Here is a 15,955-nt window from a genome sequence, read left to right on the forward strand (position 1 = left end):
AATCTGTCGTTGGATATTGTCCTCACCACCAAGTTCACTGCGCTGATGTGTTGTTTGGGCGCTCAGTATGCACACACAGATGTGTGTCCTGCTGTGCTGTGATTCACCCTCAGCTGAAGTGATTGTTTGTTGGCATGTCAGGCCAAACCCGAGCCGACTTGGACACGAACGACCGGTGCTCATCCGCTACGAATTCCCTTTTTTTTTTCTTTTCCTGACAGTTGCCATGCAGGGTCATTCCTCAGAGCGCATCCCATCACTCCACTCCGCTTTCTTTCCCGTCACTCTGCCGTCGGGATGCTGTTGCCGTGGTTCTCATTCCCGCGCCCAGATGTGTTCAAGGAGCTTCGCTTGAGTAGCCGGTTGATGATGTCGGTGCACGTCTTCTTGTACTGGTGCCGGAGCAGAGAGTACACAAAGGGGTCACAGGCGGCCTTGCTGTAAGCTAAGCACTTGGAGACGATTCCCCAGTGAGGGTTGATAGGCACCGCTGGAAATAACTCCACGATCCTACAGTCAGGCGGGGAGAGAGAGAAAGAGGATGAGAGAGTAGAGAGAGGGAGGGAGGGGCAAATCAACATGCTGTGAAAGACCAGCGTGGCCTGAGCTCATTATGCAAAAATAGCAGCACATTTTACGATAACACTCGGGGGGTTGTGGGGCTTCTGCGCGCCTATTTCCCGCTGTTATGTGAAGAATTTACTTCCGTGTAAAGCCGTAACACATATTCCTTCAGTTATTTCTTGTTATATTCCACAAGATGGAATGCAGGCACAAGGTTGGAATACGCTGCCAGTTAATTGAGATGTTTCCACAACCTGTTTCCATTACAAATGTCGAGAAACTATTTCCTAATTATTTCAAGCACACATATGGCTGCTCTTTCCCCCCTTTAACCTCATTATTATAATGTTATGTATAGACAAGTATGTGTGTTACTCTACCAAATTGTCGCCTGTAGAAATGTACCTAGAAAGACAAACACACAGGTCCTGACTGGAACTGAAAGATTTTGATTGGTCCTTGTCGACGTGTAACATACTTGGCTTCTGGGGGAGAGAAGTGGATTGTGTATTGATGTGTTTTGTTTTTGTATTGCATGTACAAACATCATGAACATCATGAAATATAGCCCTGTTATTGCAGTATGTGTGTAATACCTGAACACATCTTAAGCATAGAGATACAGAATTTGCACTATAAATAATTCCCTTCATAAGTGAGGATGAGTGTTGGCTATACTAGCACCGCTACTTCCATAAAAATAATATGTAAAATATGTCAAAATGCTGATCCTCCTACTCTTGCACTCTGTCTGATTACTCTGTCTGCAATCAAGCCATGTCAGCACATTAACAGTGGTCTTACATTGTAGCCATCACTGGCATTTGCCCACACACTCCACTGCACTAGAGTGAACGCCAGGTTAAGTAACTCCTCTCACCACACTAAGTAGTAGATCTTTTTACTATATACAATTATGCACAATGAGCCTGATAACAGATGGGTATTAAAGAGGCAACGGGTGAGCTTTTAGTGTAATATATTCACAATATAATGGGCAAGCTTCCATTTACATAATGAGGAGTTGACATAAATAGTGCTGCTGTCAAAATGTATCTTTTTTTTTTATCTTTTCACTTTGTTTCACTTGCATTGTATTTTAAATGACTTAATTCAGATTCTATTCTCAATTGTAAATAAGAATTTCCTATCTATCGACATCTAACAGCAGATAACAATATTTATTTCTTTATTTTTTGTATTTTCCAGTATAGGAATGGGGGATTACATACAATAACAGATATAATTGTTGAACGGATGAATACTTAATAGACAATCTTGTGTTGTTCACACACAATATCAAGAATTTAAGTTTTGTTTGTTGGTATTTAAAGATGCCAGATTGCTTCAATGTGACTGACCGGTGCTAAAGGAGGGATTCCACCTAAGTGAGGTGCACCCAACGAACTTGAAGGGGGGGGAAAGTGCGAATGCAGCAGCAGCAGCAGCGGCACCCGAGCTGAGGCATATTACTTATCACAAGGTCAGCCAATCTCATCTTCCAGCTCTGAAGGATGTGGAGCAAGCAGAGGGAGGTGGGAGGATGGGGGCAGTGGTGGTGATGTATGTGTGTGCGTGTGGGTGGGTGTGGGTGTGGGTGGGTGGGAGTTTGGGGATACACCAGCAGTTAAGAAACGCTGTATGCCGCAGTGTGCCAACGTGGTCCCCCACTCTTCCCCCCTTCCCACTTTCCCCCCTCCCATGGGGCTCTCCTGCGCTCACCTTGTGATCACGTACGGAGCAAAGCAGAGCATGAAAGTGCCGATGAAGGTGCTGATCTTCCTCGTCGCTCTTTGGCGTCTCCTCTTCTGCTCCTCCAGACAACGTTGGCGCACACTGACAGAGAACAAAAACACAGAGTTCAGCAGCTCTGCACTCAAGTCAGACACATTTGGGAAGAAACGCAAAACGTCTCTGAGAAATCTGCTTAAAAAACAGCTTTAAGTAGGTCAACTGATGTTTACTGTTTGTTTGTCGTTTTGTATAAAGTATATGCTGAGTGGCCACTTTATTAGGTACATCCGGTGCATACTAATATAGCCCTGCAATAAAACCTACCCTTTTGTTCAGGCTGATTTATTAGTGTTGATTTAAACCTGCAATTAAAGATGTTTCTAATAATTTACCCACACATAGTCGCATCATGAGGAGTCCGGAATATTATTAAAAACATGATTAAGATCAGTATGATTTATGACCGTGAATCCTATCTTAACAGATGGCTACAAAGTTCAAGTAAACACACACACACACACACTCTGACACACACACACACGCGCAGCAAAATGAAAGCAACTCAGATGACACAACAGAGCCAGATTTTTGCCTCCTTTGGGATTCTTTGGGGCTCAGTTCAAATGTCACTGCAGTGACGGTTCAGGATCCTTTGCTGCACTGGAGACTGAGCAGAGCCAATGTGTGTGTGTGTCTTTATTATGCATGTTAACACCTCTCTGCTCACATTAATGTTTGTTTTGATTATACAGGGATGTGCTTTGTACGCTTTATACAATAAGATTTCTGGTGCAAGTCTCTTTGTATTGTTTAATTTGTATTACATGAAATATTATATAAACCCAAATAAGTCATAAAATCAGTAGTAGCCTACGACTGGAGCACAATTATATAAACACTCAGCTTGATCAGATGTAGAAGAGCATGTGCCTGAACTCACCTTGGGTGTATATCCACCAGCAGCACCAAAGTTTGCATCGTAATAACATCGATCCTTCTACAGTGAAATCTCGCCACTTTAAGTACTTTGAGGTATGTGACGCACAGCACTATAAAAGACAAAAGAAAGGTGAAGGAGTGGAAGAAGACGGTGAAGATCACAAACTGGGTCCGACTGCTCGCCTTCGGGTTGGACAGGGTGCAGGACGCGTAAAGTCTGTGATATCCCATCCAGGAGAGGCAAGTGGCCACCGTGGAGAACGACATGGAATGCGCCCACGTGTATCCGAGCACCAAAGCCGCATCTTTGTGGCGCATTTTGGAGTGATACCTCAGGGGAAACACCACGGCGATCCACCTGTCGATGCTCAGCGCTGCCATACTCAGCATGGAGTTGGTGGACAGGAACGTCTCCAAGAAGCCCACTATCTGGCAGAAGCCGTCGCCTCCGGGTTGACCCTTACTGACGAGTCCCACCAAAGTGAGCGGCATGTTGGACACAGTCAGCAACAAGTTGCAGAAGGTGAGGTTGAGGGTGAACAGACCCGGGACCTGCTTGCGGATCTCCGGGTTGTAGAGAAAGCAGATCAGCACCAGGACGTTGGACAGCAACGACACAATAATGATCACAACAACCAACACAGACAGAATCACCTCCGCAGTGTCCATCCTGTGGACCACAAACTCACTGTTTCACACTTTTGCTGCTCATATCCTGCAGTCTCGCTTTGTAGTTGCAAAGAGGCATGTTTCTATTCGCTGTCACCCGTATCCGTGTCCGTGCATCCCCCAGCTGTGTCCACTGTGGAGAATCTGTCCTCTCCACTACATCTCCATGCGTCCTTCTCCTTCTCCTTCTCTTGTTTTGTGCCACAATCCAGCAAAAAAATATGTTTTAGAAGGATTCAGCCATGATAAGAAACGTGTGAAGTGCAGGAGACAAACCTCTGCGCTGCGTTCAGGCTCTGCGTCTTGCAGTGGATGTGTCGTCCTGTGATGCGCTCTGAAAGCATCGCCCCTCCGCACGCACAGAGCGGCGTGTGGGCTACTTCACCTCTCCTCATCCTCCTCGGAGAAAGAGTCAAAAAGGCTAATTAAAAGGAGTTAAGAGCCTATTTCGCTTTTCAAGTGATTTAGAGGGGAAATACATTTTTATTTTTTTTGCTGATCTCCAGAGAGTTTCCCTCCCACACCATCCAAATTTAGCAGACCTGTGCCAGAGCTTTACAGGAAGAAAATGGTACATCTGAACTAAATCAAGCCTTATACACAACATAAGCGAGACTCATTTGCAATTAAACCTTAAAAGAGCTTTACCTGGGTTTTGACAACTATAGCTTGCAAATCAAAACATACATTTTAACATATTATCACATATTATGCTGTTATGGCTTTATATCTTGCCAAACATTCAATGAAAATGTTTGTTGCTTGGTTATTTTCCCAGCAGAAACACTTTAAATGTATCTATCCATCAACTATACTCAGTAGATGTGCAGGGAAAACCAACACCATGAGTTCAGCCATTATTCCTTGTGGGTTAAACCTCTAAATATTGATTAATATGGATGTAATCATTACAATGGGATCAAGCTGAATGATCAAAGCCAATGTGGAGGCCAGTTGTACTTGTTTTCCTTGGACATTCTGCTCCAAGCTTTTACCCATAACGCATCAGTGAAATGTCTCAGTTATGCCTTATGCTTCATCAGCTGGTAGGGCAGCAAGCATCTTCAGTTCCTTGTGACAGCTGACGCCCCCGCACTTTGTCCCTCCGGACATCAAGGGTGTAGGGGGCGGGGGGGGGATCTGTCTCTCGTCATCCTCTAGTAAAGCGGCGGAGTGTGGTGCCACCGCTGCACGTGAGCTGCAGAGGAGCGGGAAGGCGATGGAGCAGGGCGAGGGCGGTGGCGGCGGTGGTGGTGGTTCTTGTTGAAGGGAGAAGGAGGGAGAATGTGTGGGGGTGGAAAGAGTCATCATCGCTGTAACACACATGCACGTGAGCTGCGGTGCTTGAATGTGACATTGTGAAGGAAAGAGCAGAGACGTGATGGAAGAAGTTCTCAGATCTTTAATGACGCTCCTTTACAATTACACATTTTTCAACACATATCGTGAAATATGAAGAATGGAATCCTCCCAAGTTGCAGGATTCGTGGTTTTTCATCATTTTGTGCATTGAATTTCAAGAAGATTGTCGTCAAACAGAGTAAATTCTGCAAAAAACAATGAAGAGCCACAGAAGGAGATACATGATTTTCCCCTGCAGGGTAGAAATGGTGTATGAGGCATTTTGGGGGGATTTTGAAGGGTTAAATTCTCCACTTCAGTACAATACAATTTTAACATTTAAGGTTGTAGCTCACGTCATGTTCAATATAATGTCTTTATATGCAAAATAGGTAATAACTGTGGTTGGCAGATGTGTTTAAAAAGTGCAATACGTCCATCTGACACTAAACAGTAAATCTGAAGTAGCGTATCTGTACGTGAGTAAACGTACTGTAGTGCAAACTCCTTATGAATGCAAAAGAGGCAGCTGCAGGACAAGGACGAGCATCTCTGCCAGGCTGAAATGCAGCTCTATAGTTTGGCCCTGAGGAAGCTCTGTGACAGGGTCGGAAGATGATGGATGCGTTCCTGCATTAGACTTTCACATGAGAAGACAAACAGCCTTTGGAGAGAGGCGGTACGTACACACACACATACACACACGAGCTTCCATAAGCGCCCCTCGCAGCTCTCCGGGTGCTGTCACATCAGAGGCGTATCGATCGGCACAGAGCCACCAGTTGATCCGACGCCATTCATGCTGTTAGATATCCGGGGGAACCCCCTAAGCTAGCCCTTGTTGGAGGCGTCACGTTCATTATTCTTCTGCACAATTGCATGCAATCTCTTGGACAATAGCGTCACAGTAATTGAGGCCTGATTCTAAAAATACAGCTTTGTCCGGATTGAAGTTTGGGAGGAGTGTGTAATGTGCATGAGCAGCTAATGATTAACCCTTAAATAGACCTGTTTAGTGACAGGCTTGAACAATGTAAGCAGTCAGAAAAGATCCATAAATAAAACACTCCATTGTGGCTCGTGTCACAACAGGCAGATGTGCGCTGATAAATATGTAAGCTGTTTGGATCGCAGGGGTCCAGCTGACAGAGCCTTGATGTCCATGCACGTCCATGTAAATGAGGCCCCGGTTAGACACGAACACACACACACACACACACTTTGACTTCAAGTGAAATCAAATTGGATGGATAGAGGACAGCAGCTCCTTTGATGCCTGTCATAGTTAGTGGATGAGTAAAAGTAACAATACTACAATGGGAAAAATACTTGAATACACGTAAGGAAGCATCTGAGTGACTGAAATATTGGATAGATGGAAGTATATACATTAGAAATAGGTAAATATTAATGATTATGGGTGGATGATATGAGATTTGCATGAAAGTACAAAGTGGAGAACAAAGCAAAGAAGTATTTTGTGGATTTTCGCCACTAAAGATCAAATTTCTTTCCGGATCCTTTAACCGCCATCACTACCGATCATCATCTTTATTCACATATGAGGGTTTGCATCATCTAAAAATCAGGAATTTTGCCATTTGAGAACAGAGAGAGTTTAGATCTCCACTTTGAAGATAATACCTCCTGTCATAAGACTTGAGAGATAACTTAAAGGAGGGCGGGAGGAGACGCAGCCTGCAGCGCTCCTCCTTCTCTCCTCCTCCTCTCCTCCCTCCTTCCTTCCTTCCTTCCTCATCTCTGACAGTGGGAGTTAGAATTTGCTGCCAGTTCCAATTCCACACTTCACTTGTTTTTTGGATGTGGCAGGGCCGGAGTAAATATTCCGCTCAGATGGATGCTCCTCCTGTCTCACCTTTGGAATACAGAGTTGTCAATTATATTTTCATCATAGCTAAAAGCGGAGATTTGAGGCTTTCTGCAGCGACGTTTTGGGGGTCAGTCTGGTAGAAAAGTGACCTGATAAACATGCGGGCGACCTGATTCAGGCACTATCACAATCTATGAACAATACAAGTGTTCTGAGTCAAGTCCAAGTGGATGCTTTTTGGAATTTGGATTCATAAAATATGTTATTTACTTTGTGGAAGCTTGCAAAAGAGTCGAGTCCAGGTGAAGTCACATGTCAGTCAATGTGAGTGGAGCCCTTAACCCTGTGAAATCAGACTTTAAGGATTCAGTCACACGCCGAACAACTCATTAAGAATCCTCCTCATCATCATCTACGAGCAAAATCTCGACACGTTCTCCAATTCCCGTATTTGAATTGCGGACGCCGCCTTTAATTCGCCGTGTCAAGATGATATCATACGCTGTGAAGGTCACACGTACTTACATGTGAATACGACAAACACTCGAGTGATAACAGACCCTCACGTCCTCCATCTGCAGTCATCCGCCCCCGAGATTCAGTGTGAGAACAATCTGAAGGCCTCCCCCACCGTCTGTTCACATTAGCCAGGTGAAGGTAGAGGAGTCCCAGCACAGCGCCTGGCTTCACAATCAAGCACCTTGTTAATAGAGCCGCTGGACTTTACGCCGTACAAGCTTATTTTCATTACGGATCCATGATGGTTGTTGGCGTGGTGACAACAAGCTGAAAGCCCCTCCGGCGTCCCAACTGCTACACTGTAAATGTCACACAAAGTGATTTTATTTGCAGACATATTGCTTGTTTACTTTATTCATATTCAGATCGTGAAGCACTAAACTCTAATTAGTGTTTACGCTGATTTGTTTTCAGTAAATATTTGCTGTCCATCATCTTTAATGACCTGTATTTATTTGCAAATAGAAGTTTACTGCATGTACTGCTGAAGCTCTAGACCTTAATTTCTAGTTTCTTGCAACTTTTTGCCCTTTTATTTTACGATCCCTGTGTAAAGTTGGACATCTTTATTTATCATCTAACTCGTCCTCGTTTCCAATTTTTAAGCTCCTCTGATTTAGGATTCTTACGAGTTGTCATCCTGCTTTATTCAGTCTTATATTTCTTTCCTTTCATCCTTTTACTTATTCATTTCACGCCTCTATGTCTACGAGCGTTACACAGCGCAGGGTCGCTAGCAAGTGTGTTGCATAACTACGCAAAAGTTGTCGAACCCTGCAGAAAATAAAAGCACAAGTGGCGGATTTGTCTCAGGTGGCGGTGAGATGTTCATCAGTTTGCCTACGTGCGGCTTCACTGTGACATCTGAGGTCATACGGCGACTTAAACATGCACCCGTCTGTCTTTCATCTCTTTATTTCACAGATGAGTTCACAGTGTCATTATCAAGCAGCGTCTTTGAAGTCTGCGCTACATCAAACAGCGGAAAGCAAACACTATCTGTGATGTATTGATCTTGGTATTAGATAGAGCAAAGCACCGGGTGTTACCATGACGTTTTTGATTATGTGAATCAATAACGTGGAGATTAACATTCGGCGAGGATTGGATTTTTTGTCTCTTCTTTTCCGGATGAAGAGATTTCTGTTGTAGTGAAATGTACAAGCTGTTGTTTCTGCGGCACTTGACCTTATCTTGAATTGATTTCTACGCCCCAAGCTGTGTCGCACTTCACATCTTCCTCCCTGACATCGGTTCGGTTCAATCTGTTCGTGAGGAAGTAAGGAAACAACCTCATGTTGATCATATTTTTGAGTTCATCTTATCTGAAAACTCCAAGCAGACATATTGCACTTTTTTGTTTTGATCCTAATTTGCCGCTTTTTACACTTTTATGTTAAAAACCAAGGATCTTACATTGCCAAGCTTTAGCTCGCTCCAGAAAATTGATTCTTCTTGGGATATTCACCCTCAGGCCTCATGACACGCATTAGACAGATGTTCCCAGTGCATTGTGGGGAACGCAAGGAAAACGCAGCGATGAGACACGAGAGCGTAGCCGTACAGTAAAGTCACCCGGCTAATAAATCAATGTGCACGAGCACACACACGCGACAATAAAAACACGGACAAGGGCAAATCTAACCGCCACGAGATAATACACACACACACGCCTCGCCTAATGCTGTGATGTCATAGCAGTGCGTGAGTATCAGAGAAAGAGGAAAGTGATCAACAGCTTTGAGGATCAGAATGTCCACATCTTATCAAAGTGGACAAACCCACTCTGAGGAAACGCCACTTGTCTTGCTGTTGCTGCTTCGTTATCCTCAACTACAGTTCGTCAGCCTTCCCACAGTGGGCCGGCCTGCCTCAGTCATGGCCTTTGCTGCCTGGTTAGGGGGGTAAATACCAGCTGGTCCCCCAACACCAGTTTGGTAATCTTCTATCTAAATAATTCAGTCCGGTAATCTCACTCAACCTCCCTTGACATTTTTACAATCTGAGATGACGGAGATGAACTTTCACACAGAGACGTTACAGAGTTGTTTTTCCATCCTGTATCTACGTGTTTTCGCTGTTCTGTGCCCGGTGTCTTTCCCTTCTTTTTCCACCCGTCACGTTGTTTTAAAAAGTCAATTTTCCCATTCACTGATCTAATTCGGCGCAAGGATTCATTTTCATCCTAATTTGATTTAAAAATGATTTAATTCATCTGCAAAAATGTCATCAGTGTTCCATTCACCTACAAGAGAAATTTTAATTAGACACGCTAATGCATAATTCCTCTTCTGTGTTATCGGTACAAATACAAATCAACGAGGAGAGAAGAGCAAGAGCAGATTTTGGCTTTTATTTCTTATGAGAGTGATTACATGAATATGAGAGGATAGTTTGTTTCCTCCTGTTTGCATGTTTTTGGTCTCTGGTTTACAAAGAGACAGCAATTAACCTCTGGTGTCCTCTCTTAACATCAGCAGCTCCCAGGCAGTAACAAAGCATCATTAAGGTCATTTTATCTTGGCAAAACATACTCAGGGGTCAGTTTCTTTTATATCACAACAAAGAGGCCCTTCACAAGTACAACTTCAGTCAAAAAAAATAGTTAAAGCAGCAAGTAAAATGTGCTCAATCATTCCATTACATGCAGTTTGAATCCCCTGTTGGCCAAAGAAGTGTGTATTAGAGTTGCCAGTTTGCCTCCAGGTCACTGTCAAGGTGCCGTTGAGCAAGGACCGAACCCCAACCTGCTTCACTGGCGCCGGCTGCTGGTTGCTTGCGATGCCCCCTCTGGTGCATGTGTGTAGGAGGGGGGGCGCAAACCTTCGAATGTGTGTTTAGCATTTGTGTAGAACATGTAGTGAGCAATGTAGTTGAGCAAGCATGTGTTTGAAAGGGGAATTTCTCAAGCTTGAGACTAATAAAGGCATTTTTTCTTTCTATTGCAAAGTTTTCAAAAGAGACATGAAACGCTTTACATACAACAGCTTTACTTTTGGAACTTAAGTAAATTAACTAAGTTACTGCTGTCAGTGAGAGCAGAAATCTGTTTGATATGTCGTGAAAGTTCAAAGCTTCAACTGTCCTGTTTGTCCAGCTGGGTGGTTTATATAACAGAGGCATCTCAGCTTCCTGTTCACTGGGACACATCTGCAGTCAGAAGTTTATGCAAATGTGCCATCTAGTGGAGGATCACAGTACTACAGAAACATTAATTACCTTCAGTATTTGTCCAATGGTGCCCCCTTGCGGCATGTAAGGGGTCAGACTTCCCCCCTGGATTCTGAAACATGGAGAGGTTACAAATAAGTTGTATTTAAGAATCAATCTGAAATATTATTATTTGAATTTAAGCTATTATGGAGGAGCTGGTCTAATGAGTATAGCTCAGAATTTCAGGTCTTTGTAATTGATGATAATTGAGCATGTATACTTGTTTTGTGGGGTAAACAAATCTAAAACAGCGCCAGAAATATAAATAACTTTTTATTCAAATGTTGTTTTAAAAGGTCAGTACAACAGAATTATAGCAGGTTTCATCGATGGTGATCTGATGGCCCCTTTTGTTTACATTTGGAGCCCAGGTTTTAGCGTTTAACTGGTTCCTGTCCATATACTGTATTTGCATTGATTATTTTACAATTTTGAAACAGTGCCTGAATACAAGCATAGATTGATAAGTGCTGAGCCTGATAAAGAAAGAAATGATAGTCAAGCTGGACAAACTAGACTGTTATGACTAAGATGATAGTGGACTTGTTGTTTGTTTACATGGAAGAAGATGCTATTTTGCTATATTCTTTATTTCTGTGCTAGGCTTAAAACTTATCAGTCATCCCCTCCGCATATTGTCCATTGAAATGACAAATGGGTCAGAGTAAAGGACTCAAGACAAACCTACATTTAATCTCTGCAGTAGATTTGTTGTGAGCCTACAGCTGCGATGGAGCCACTTCACTCCTTGTTGAGTTTAATAGCAGCGACACACCGGGGGCCATTAATGCTGAAAAGCCACAGCCCCACCTTTTCCCGAGCACTACCGGGAGCCTCGGCCTCCATAATGGCTCTGCTCTCTGAATTAATGGCACACAGCGAGCATATGAAAAAAGGTGATTTTAATTATAGGCCTCAGTGAAAAAGTTAGAGGGCGACAGGGAGCGTCAGGGTTTTACCACTGCTGAATTACAATAGAAAAAGAAAGTGCTAGTCTCGGTCTGATAAGCTTGTTAAGGTCTGTGTAAAGTCTCAACAATCATAACTTCTCACATAAATTGTTCATCTGTCTAAGAAACTACAGTTTATTTGAATTGTATCTACTATTGTACCATATCGAAAGAAGAATATGTTGTAATCTGGTTCAATTTCCTAGTTTCAGCTCAAAAACAATATGAGCAGGAGTAATAAGAGACTGTTTTGCTTCTTTAAAACATATAAAACTCCACAAATTGAAGTCAAAAGGTGCTTGAAAGTCCCTGTGTGCTGCTGTTGGGAGTTCCAGAAGTGCCAGTTTGTTGTGCACAGATTCAAATGAAGTGTGGACGGATCACATTGTAATAAAATATGGAAGAACTTTCTAGAACAAAGCAGTGATCTGTCTCATTCTGTCAAATCATCATCTGGTTTAAGAATATCAGACTTTCAGATTCTATCACAGATCCCAGCAGACCTTCATTATGCTTGTAGTTTATGCTGCATGAATGACAACAAATGGGACTGAAAATATATATAACGTTCTTGTTGGAGATAAAACTTGAATTTCATTGTTATTCTGTTAGTTTGACCTTTGACATTTTCATGGCAAATTGGCTTGTTCAGACTTGTTTTGATTATTTATTGAGGTTTGCCAAATAAAATCTTAGAATTTAGCTGAAATGCTGCTTGATAACATTATTTTCTTGATCGTATAACTTAATATTGTGACTTTCTTGAATTTCTGTTGCTGTATAAACAAGGATTGAAAGGTTACTGCACAAGTCAACATGAATTTTACATGACAACAGATACATTACCATGCAAAACAAAAAGTCCACTATAAATAGACTGATGAATTCAGAAGTCAGTGCCTCGTGTATCCTGCGGAGGGCAGGAGAGACAGCCGATCCATTCAACATCCCTTTCTACCTGAAACCCAAGAAGCACATCTTAAAGAGAGTCACTTGCAATCAGAAAGCCTCCATTTAATTACAACACACAGGAAATTACCGAGTGAATGGGTCAGGCACTGATAAGAGGCTGAGCCCCGGGGATGACAGCTCGTGAAACCCGAGCGCACACACACCCCCATCTCACAAAGCCGACTTATCACAAAGGCCAAGCCTGGAAGCCTGACAATCTGATTGTACTGTCATCCAGATTCATAATTAATATATTTATCAAATTAATCGCTGAAAAAAAAAGCCCCGGCCCTCTGAACAGTAGGCAGATTCATTGGCTGGAGGCTCAGCTTACCTCTAATAACGGTGTTGTCAGTGAAATAGGGCCCAGAGTGGAGTGATGCCCCCGGACCTCATGACAGACAAATTGCTCGACTGTGTAGAGACGATATGGGGAATTTAGAGAGTGAAAGAAAGGAAAAAATGTCTTTGTTTAGTGACAACCACAATTGCACCCTTGTTTCAGATTCATCTAGCTGGACAAACATGAAAGGAGGTTTTCAGCTTTTGAGGGCAGATGAAGATACGAGTTGTACCTTTGACTTTTACAAATCACTCATCAAAGCATCTTTATTGTGTCGCTGCTACGTGTTGTTGAAATGTAAATGATTCGTAAGATTTCATCACCTGAATCTCACAACATGAAACATCATTATTAGATCTTTGAAACAGTATAAGAAATGAAATAAGGGGCTCCACTACAGTGAGCTGTATTCAATTTAATATTAAAATGAAATCGTCATTTTTCCCATCATCCTAAAGTGGAACATTGAGCTTTATAATGACTTTTCTCTTATGTAAGAACAGGACTGATAGAGTAGAAGTATCATCCATGTCTGCTTTCCATTTGTAACATTTAGATAAATAATTAAAAGGAGATTTTAAAGAAGGAGTTTAAGCTCTGTCTATTTTTTTGTATGTAAAAGATCTTTTTCACAAATGATTTCAAAAAAGCTAAAGCGATCTCAGTCTTTCTAGTATCAACGATCACTCTATTAATGATACAGTATCTCATCATTGTTCTTAAGCAGCCAATTAGACACTGAACACATATGGTTCAATTTAGACACTAATGAGAATCTTGAAAAGGAGGCTGGGTGAGAGTGAAGGGGCTCCTTTGTCTCCTGGATTCCCATCTGGGCCCCTGAAAAGGACAAAATGGACCATAATCATTGGTCATCATCCCTAGGTCATCAGAAACGGATTGTGGAGATGTAATTACATGATAAATGTGTGTGTTACACAAACCTCCTGCCTCCAAAACAGCCACAAGATGAGACAGATGCGGGATTTCACCCCAGTCAGTGTGAAACTGTGTGTATCTTCATGATCAAACACCTTCCAGCATCTCACAGATCACAGGAAAGGCCCATGACATATTCTGTATTTTAAATTTGTCATTTATTTAGTATAGATGTTTTTTATTGACTGAAAGGAATAAATAATTTTTTTTATCATTTTAGTGGATTTAGTGTCAAATTGGTAATAATGACATAAGAAAACTGTTTTGTATGTTGCATCATGGTACACAAACCTCCTGACTTCTTCTATCTTTGTAATTCTTGTTGTCTTGTTTATTATCCACCTGTAGATGGCAACATGTCTGTATGCTTTGACTAGAATGCTTCATGCCTTATAAAACAGTTTCAAAATAACATAAATATCATTGCACTGTTGCTAATTATGAGATTGAGTGAATTGTTTAATTGATTAATTGTTATATTAAAGAATAGACGATTATATTCTGGGTGAGGAATATGTAAAATTAATTTGTAAAGGTTTGTTTTTATCTTGCAAAGATATAAGAAAACATGCTTGCAATGCAATCAGTCAGCCAGCCAATTTAAAGGCACCTCATTGGAGCACATACAATACCTCGGTCAAGGCCCAAGAAGGTTCCTCGCCACAGGAGTTTGAACCCACAACCCTCTTGCTGTGGGATAACAGTGCAAACCACTCTCAGCCCTTTGAGTTATCCTGCTTACAAACATACAAACAAACATATTTTTCTAGGTTTGCCCCAAGTGAAGCAGTTTGGGTTGTGCATGCCACAGTGGAGGTTGAGGTTGTTGTTGGGTCCTGCTGGTTCTCTCTAGTGAAAGCGAACACACTTCCACAGACACCAGCATGCAATTTGGGGCCAAGCACTCCCAACAACATCCTTGACCTGAGCTTAAGCACCTCTCCCCCATCCTGACCTGGTCTGGAGCAATGATCTTTGTGCTTTGGGAGGATTTAAGTGGAATTTAAGGCGGGCTGGCATTGCTTCCACTCTCTCTCTTCTTCAGGTTTTACTTCACTCGCCTTTGCCCAGCCAAGGGCAAACCACAAGGCAGTGACAGATCTCTTCACACTGACTTGAATGCTTAATAATGTTCTCAATGTGATTGTTTACTGTGTGATAACATTGCTTTAACATGTTGTCCTCGGTAATCACATACGTGGTGTTTATGTTGTGTTAGTTTGGGTCGTTCGAGCAGTGCGAGCGAGGTGGTTCACCTCTGTGGGCCGACGAGCTCACACTTCACCGCTAACAAACTGCACCAGGCAGGTTGCAAAGGTTCCATCCTGCATCAATCGGCTGAGTTAGAGGGCTCTCGCTGTAATTGCCATCTATTACGATATGAGGCATGAGGGCTTCAACACTATTTTCAAACATGATGAAATGGCATCAAGGCCTCCTCTTACAACCTGTGATAATTGGACAATTAAACTTTAGCATACAAATGACCACTTCATATGGCAGAGCTAATTACAGAGGCAGGACAGTCACAAAGAAGGAGCTCCGTGATGGATACCAAACTGTTTTTCACACTTTACGCTTCATTTCTGAGCCCAGGTTTAACTGTGTTTATTAGATCAGTGGGGTATTAGTTGTATGTCTGTTTATTGCAAGCATCATTTGAGCAAAATACGCTCTCAAGAGGTGATTTTACTCTAAGATTATCACTTTTCAGAGCCTCTTAGCAGCACCCAGGCTTTTTCAGGTGAAATTGTCCCAATTATACAGGTGATGGAGAACCGGGAACATTTTCGGACCATTTACTTCAGGTCACACAGCTGCAACCCCTATTAAACATCTCGATTAGACAGGATTTAAATCACCCCCTTTGATTGGGGCAGTTAAGATCTTCATACTCTTCACTGTAAAATGCAAATTCTTTCAGAAATGAATGGTTGAGAATCCTCTGAGAGCATATGGAGA

The 15,955-nt window shown here is 42.4% G+C and overlaps 1 protein-coding gene across 1 annotated transcript; it reads right to left on the reverse strand.

Annotated features, from left to right (window-relative positions):
• Positions 1-281: 281 nt before the first annotated feature.
• LOC142992964 (G-protein coupled receptor 26-like) lies at positions 282-3,906 on the reverse strand. Its single transcript, XM_076143532.1, has 3 exons — positions 3,239-3,906; positions 2,287-2,400; positions 282-510 (listed from the first exon to the last, which is right to left on the reverse strand). Exons 1-3 carry the CDS (start codon positions 3,904-3,906, stop codon positions 282-284), a joined length of 1,011 nt encoding a protein of 336 aa, XP_075999647.1.
• Between the last annotated feature and the right edge of the window lie 12,049 nt (positions 3,907-15,955).

The sequence above is a fragment of the Genypterus blacodes genome, unplaced genomic scaffold, assembly GCF_046128005.1.
Source record: "Genypterus blacodes isolate CSIRO-AG114 ecotype Tasmania unplaced genomic scaffold, CSIRO-AGI_Gbla_v1 ptg000026l_1, whole genome shotgun sequence".
Classification (NCBI taxonomy): domain Eukaryota; kingdom Metazoa; phylum Chordata; class Actinopteri; order Ophidiiformes; family Ophidiidae; genus Genypterus; species Genypterus blacodes.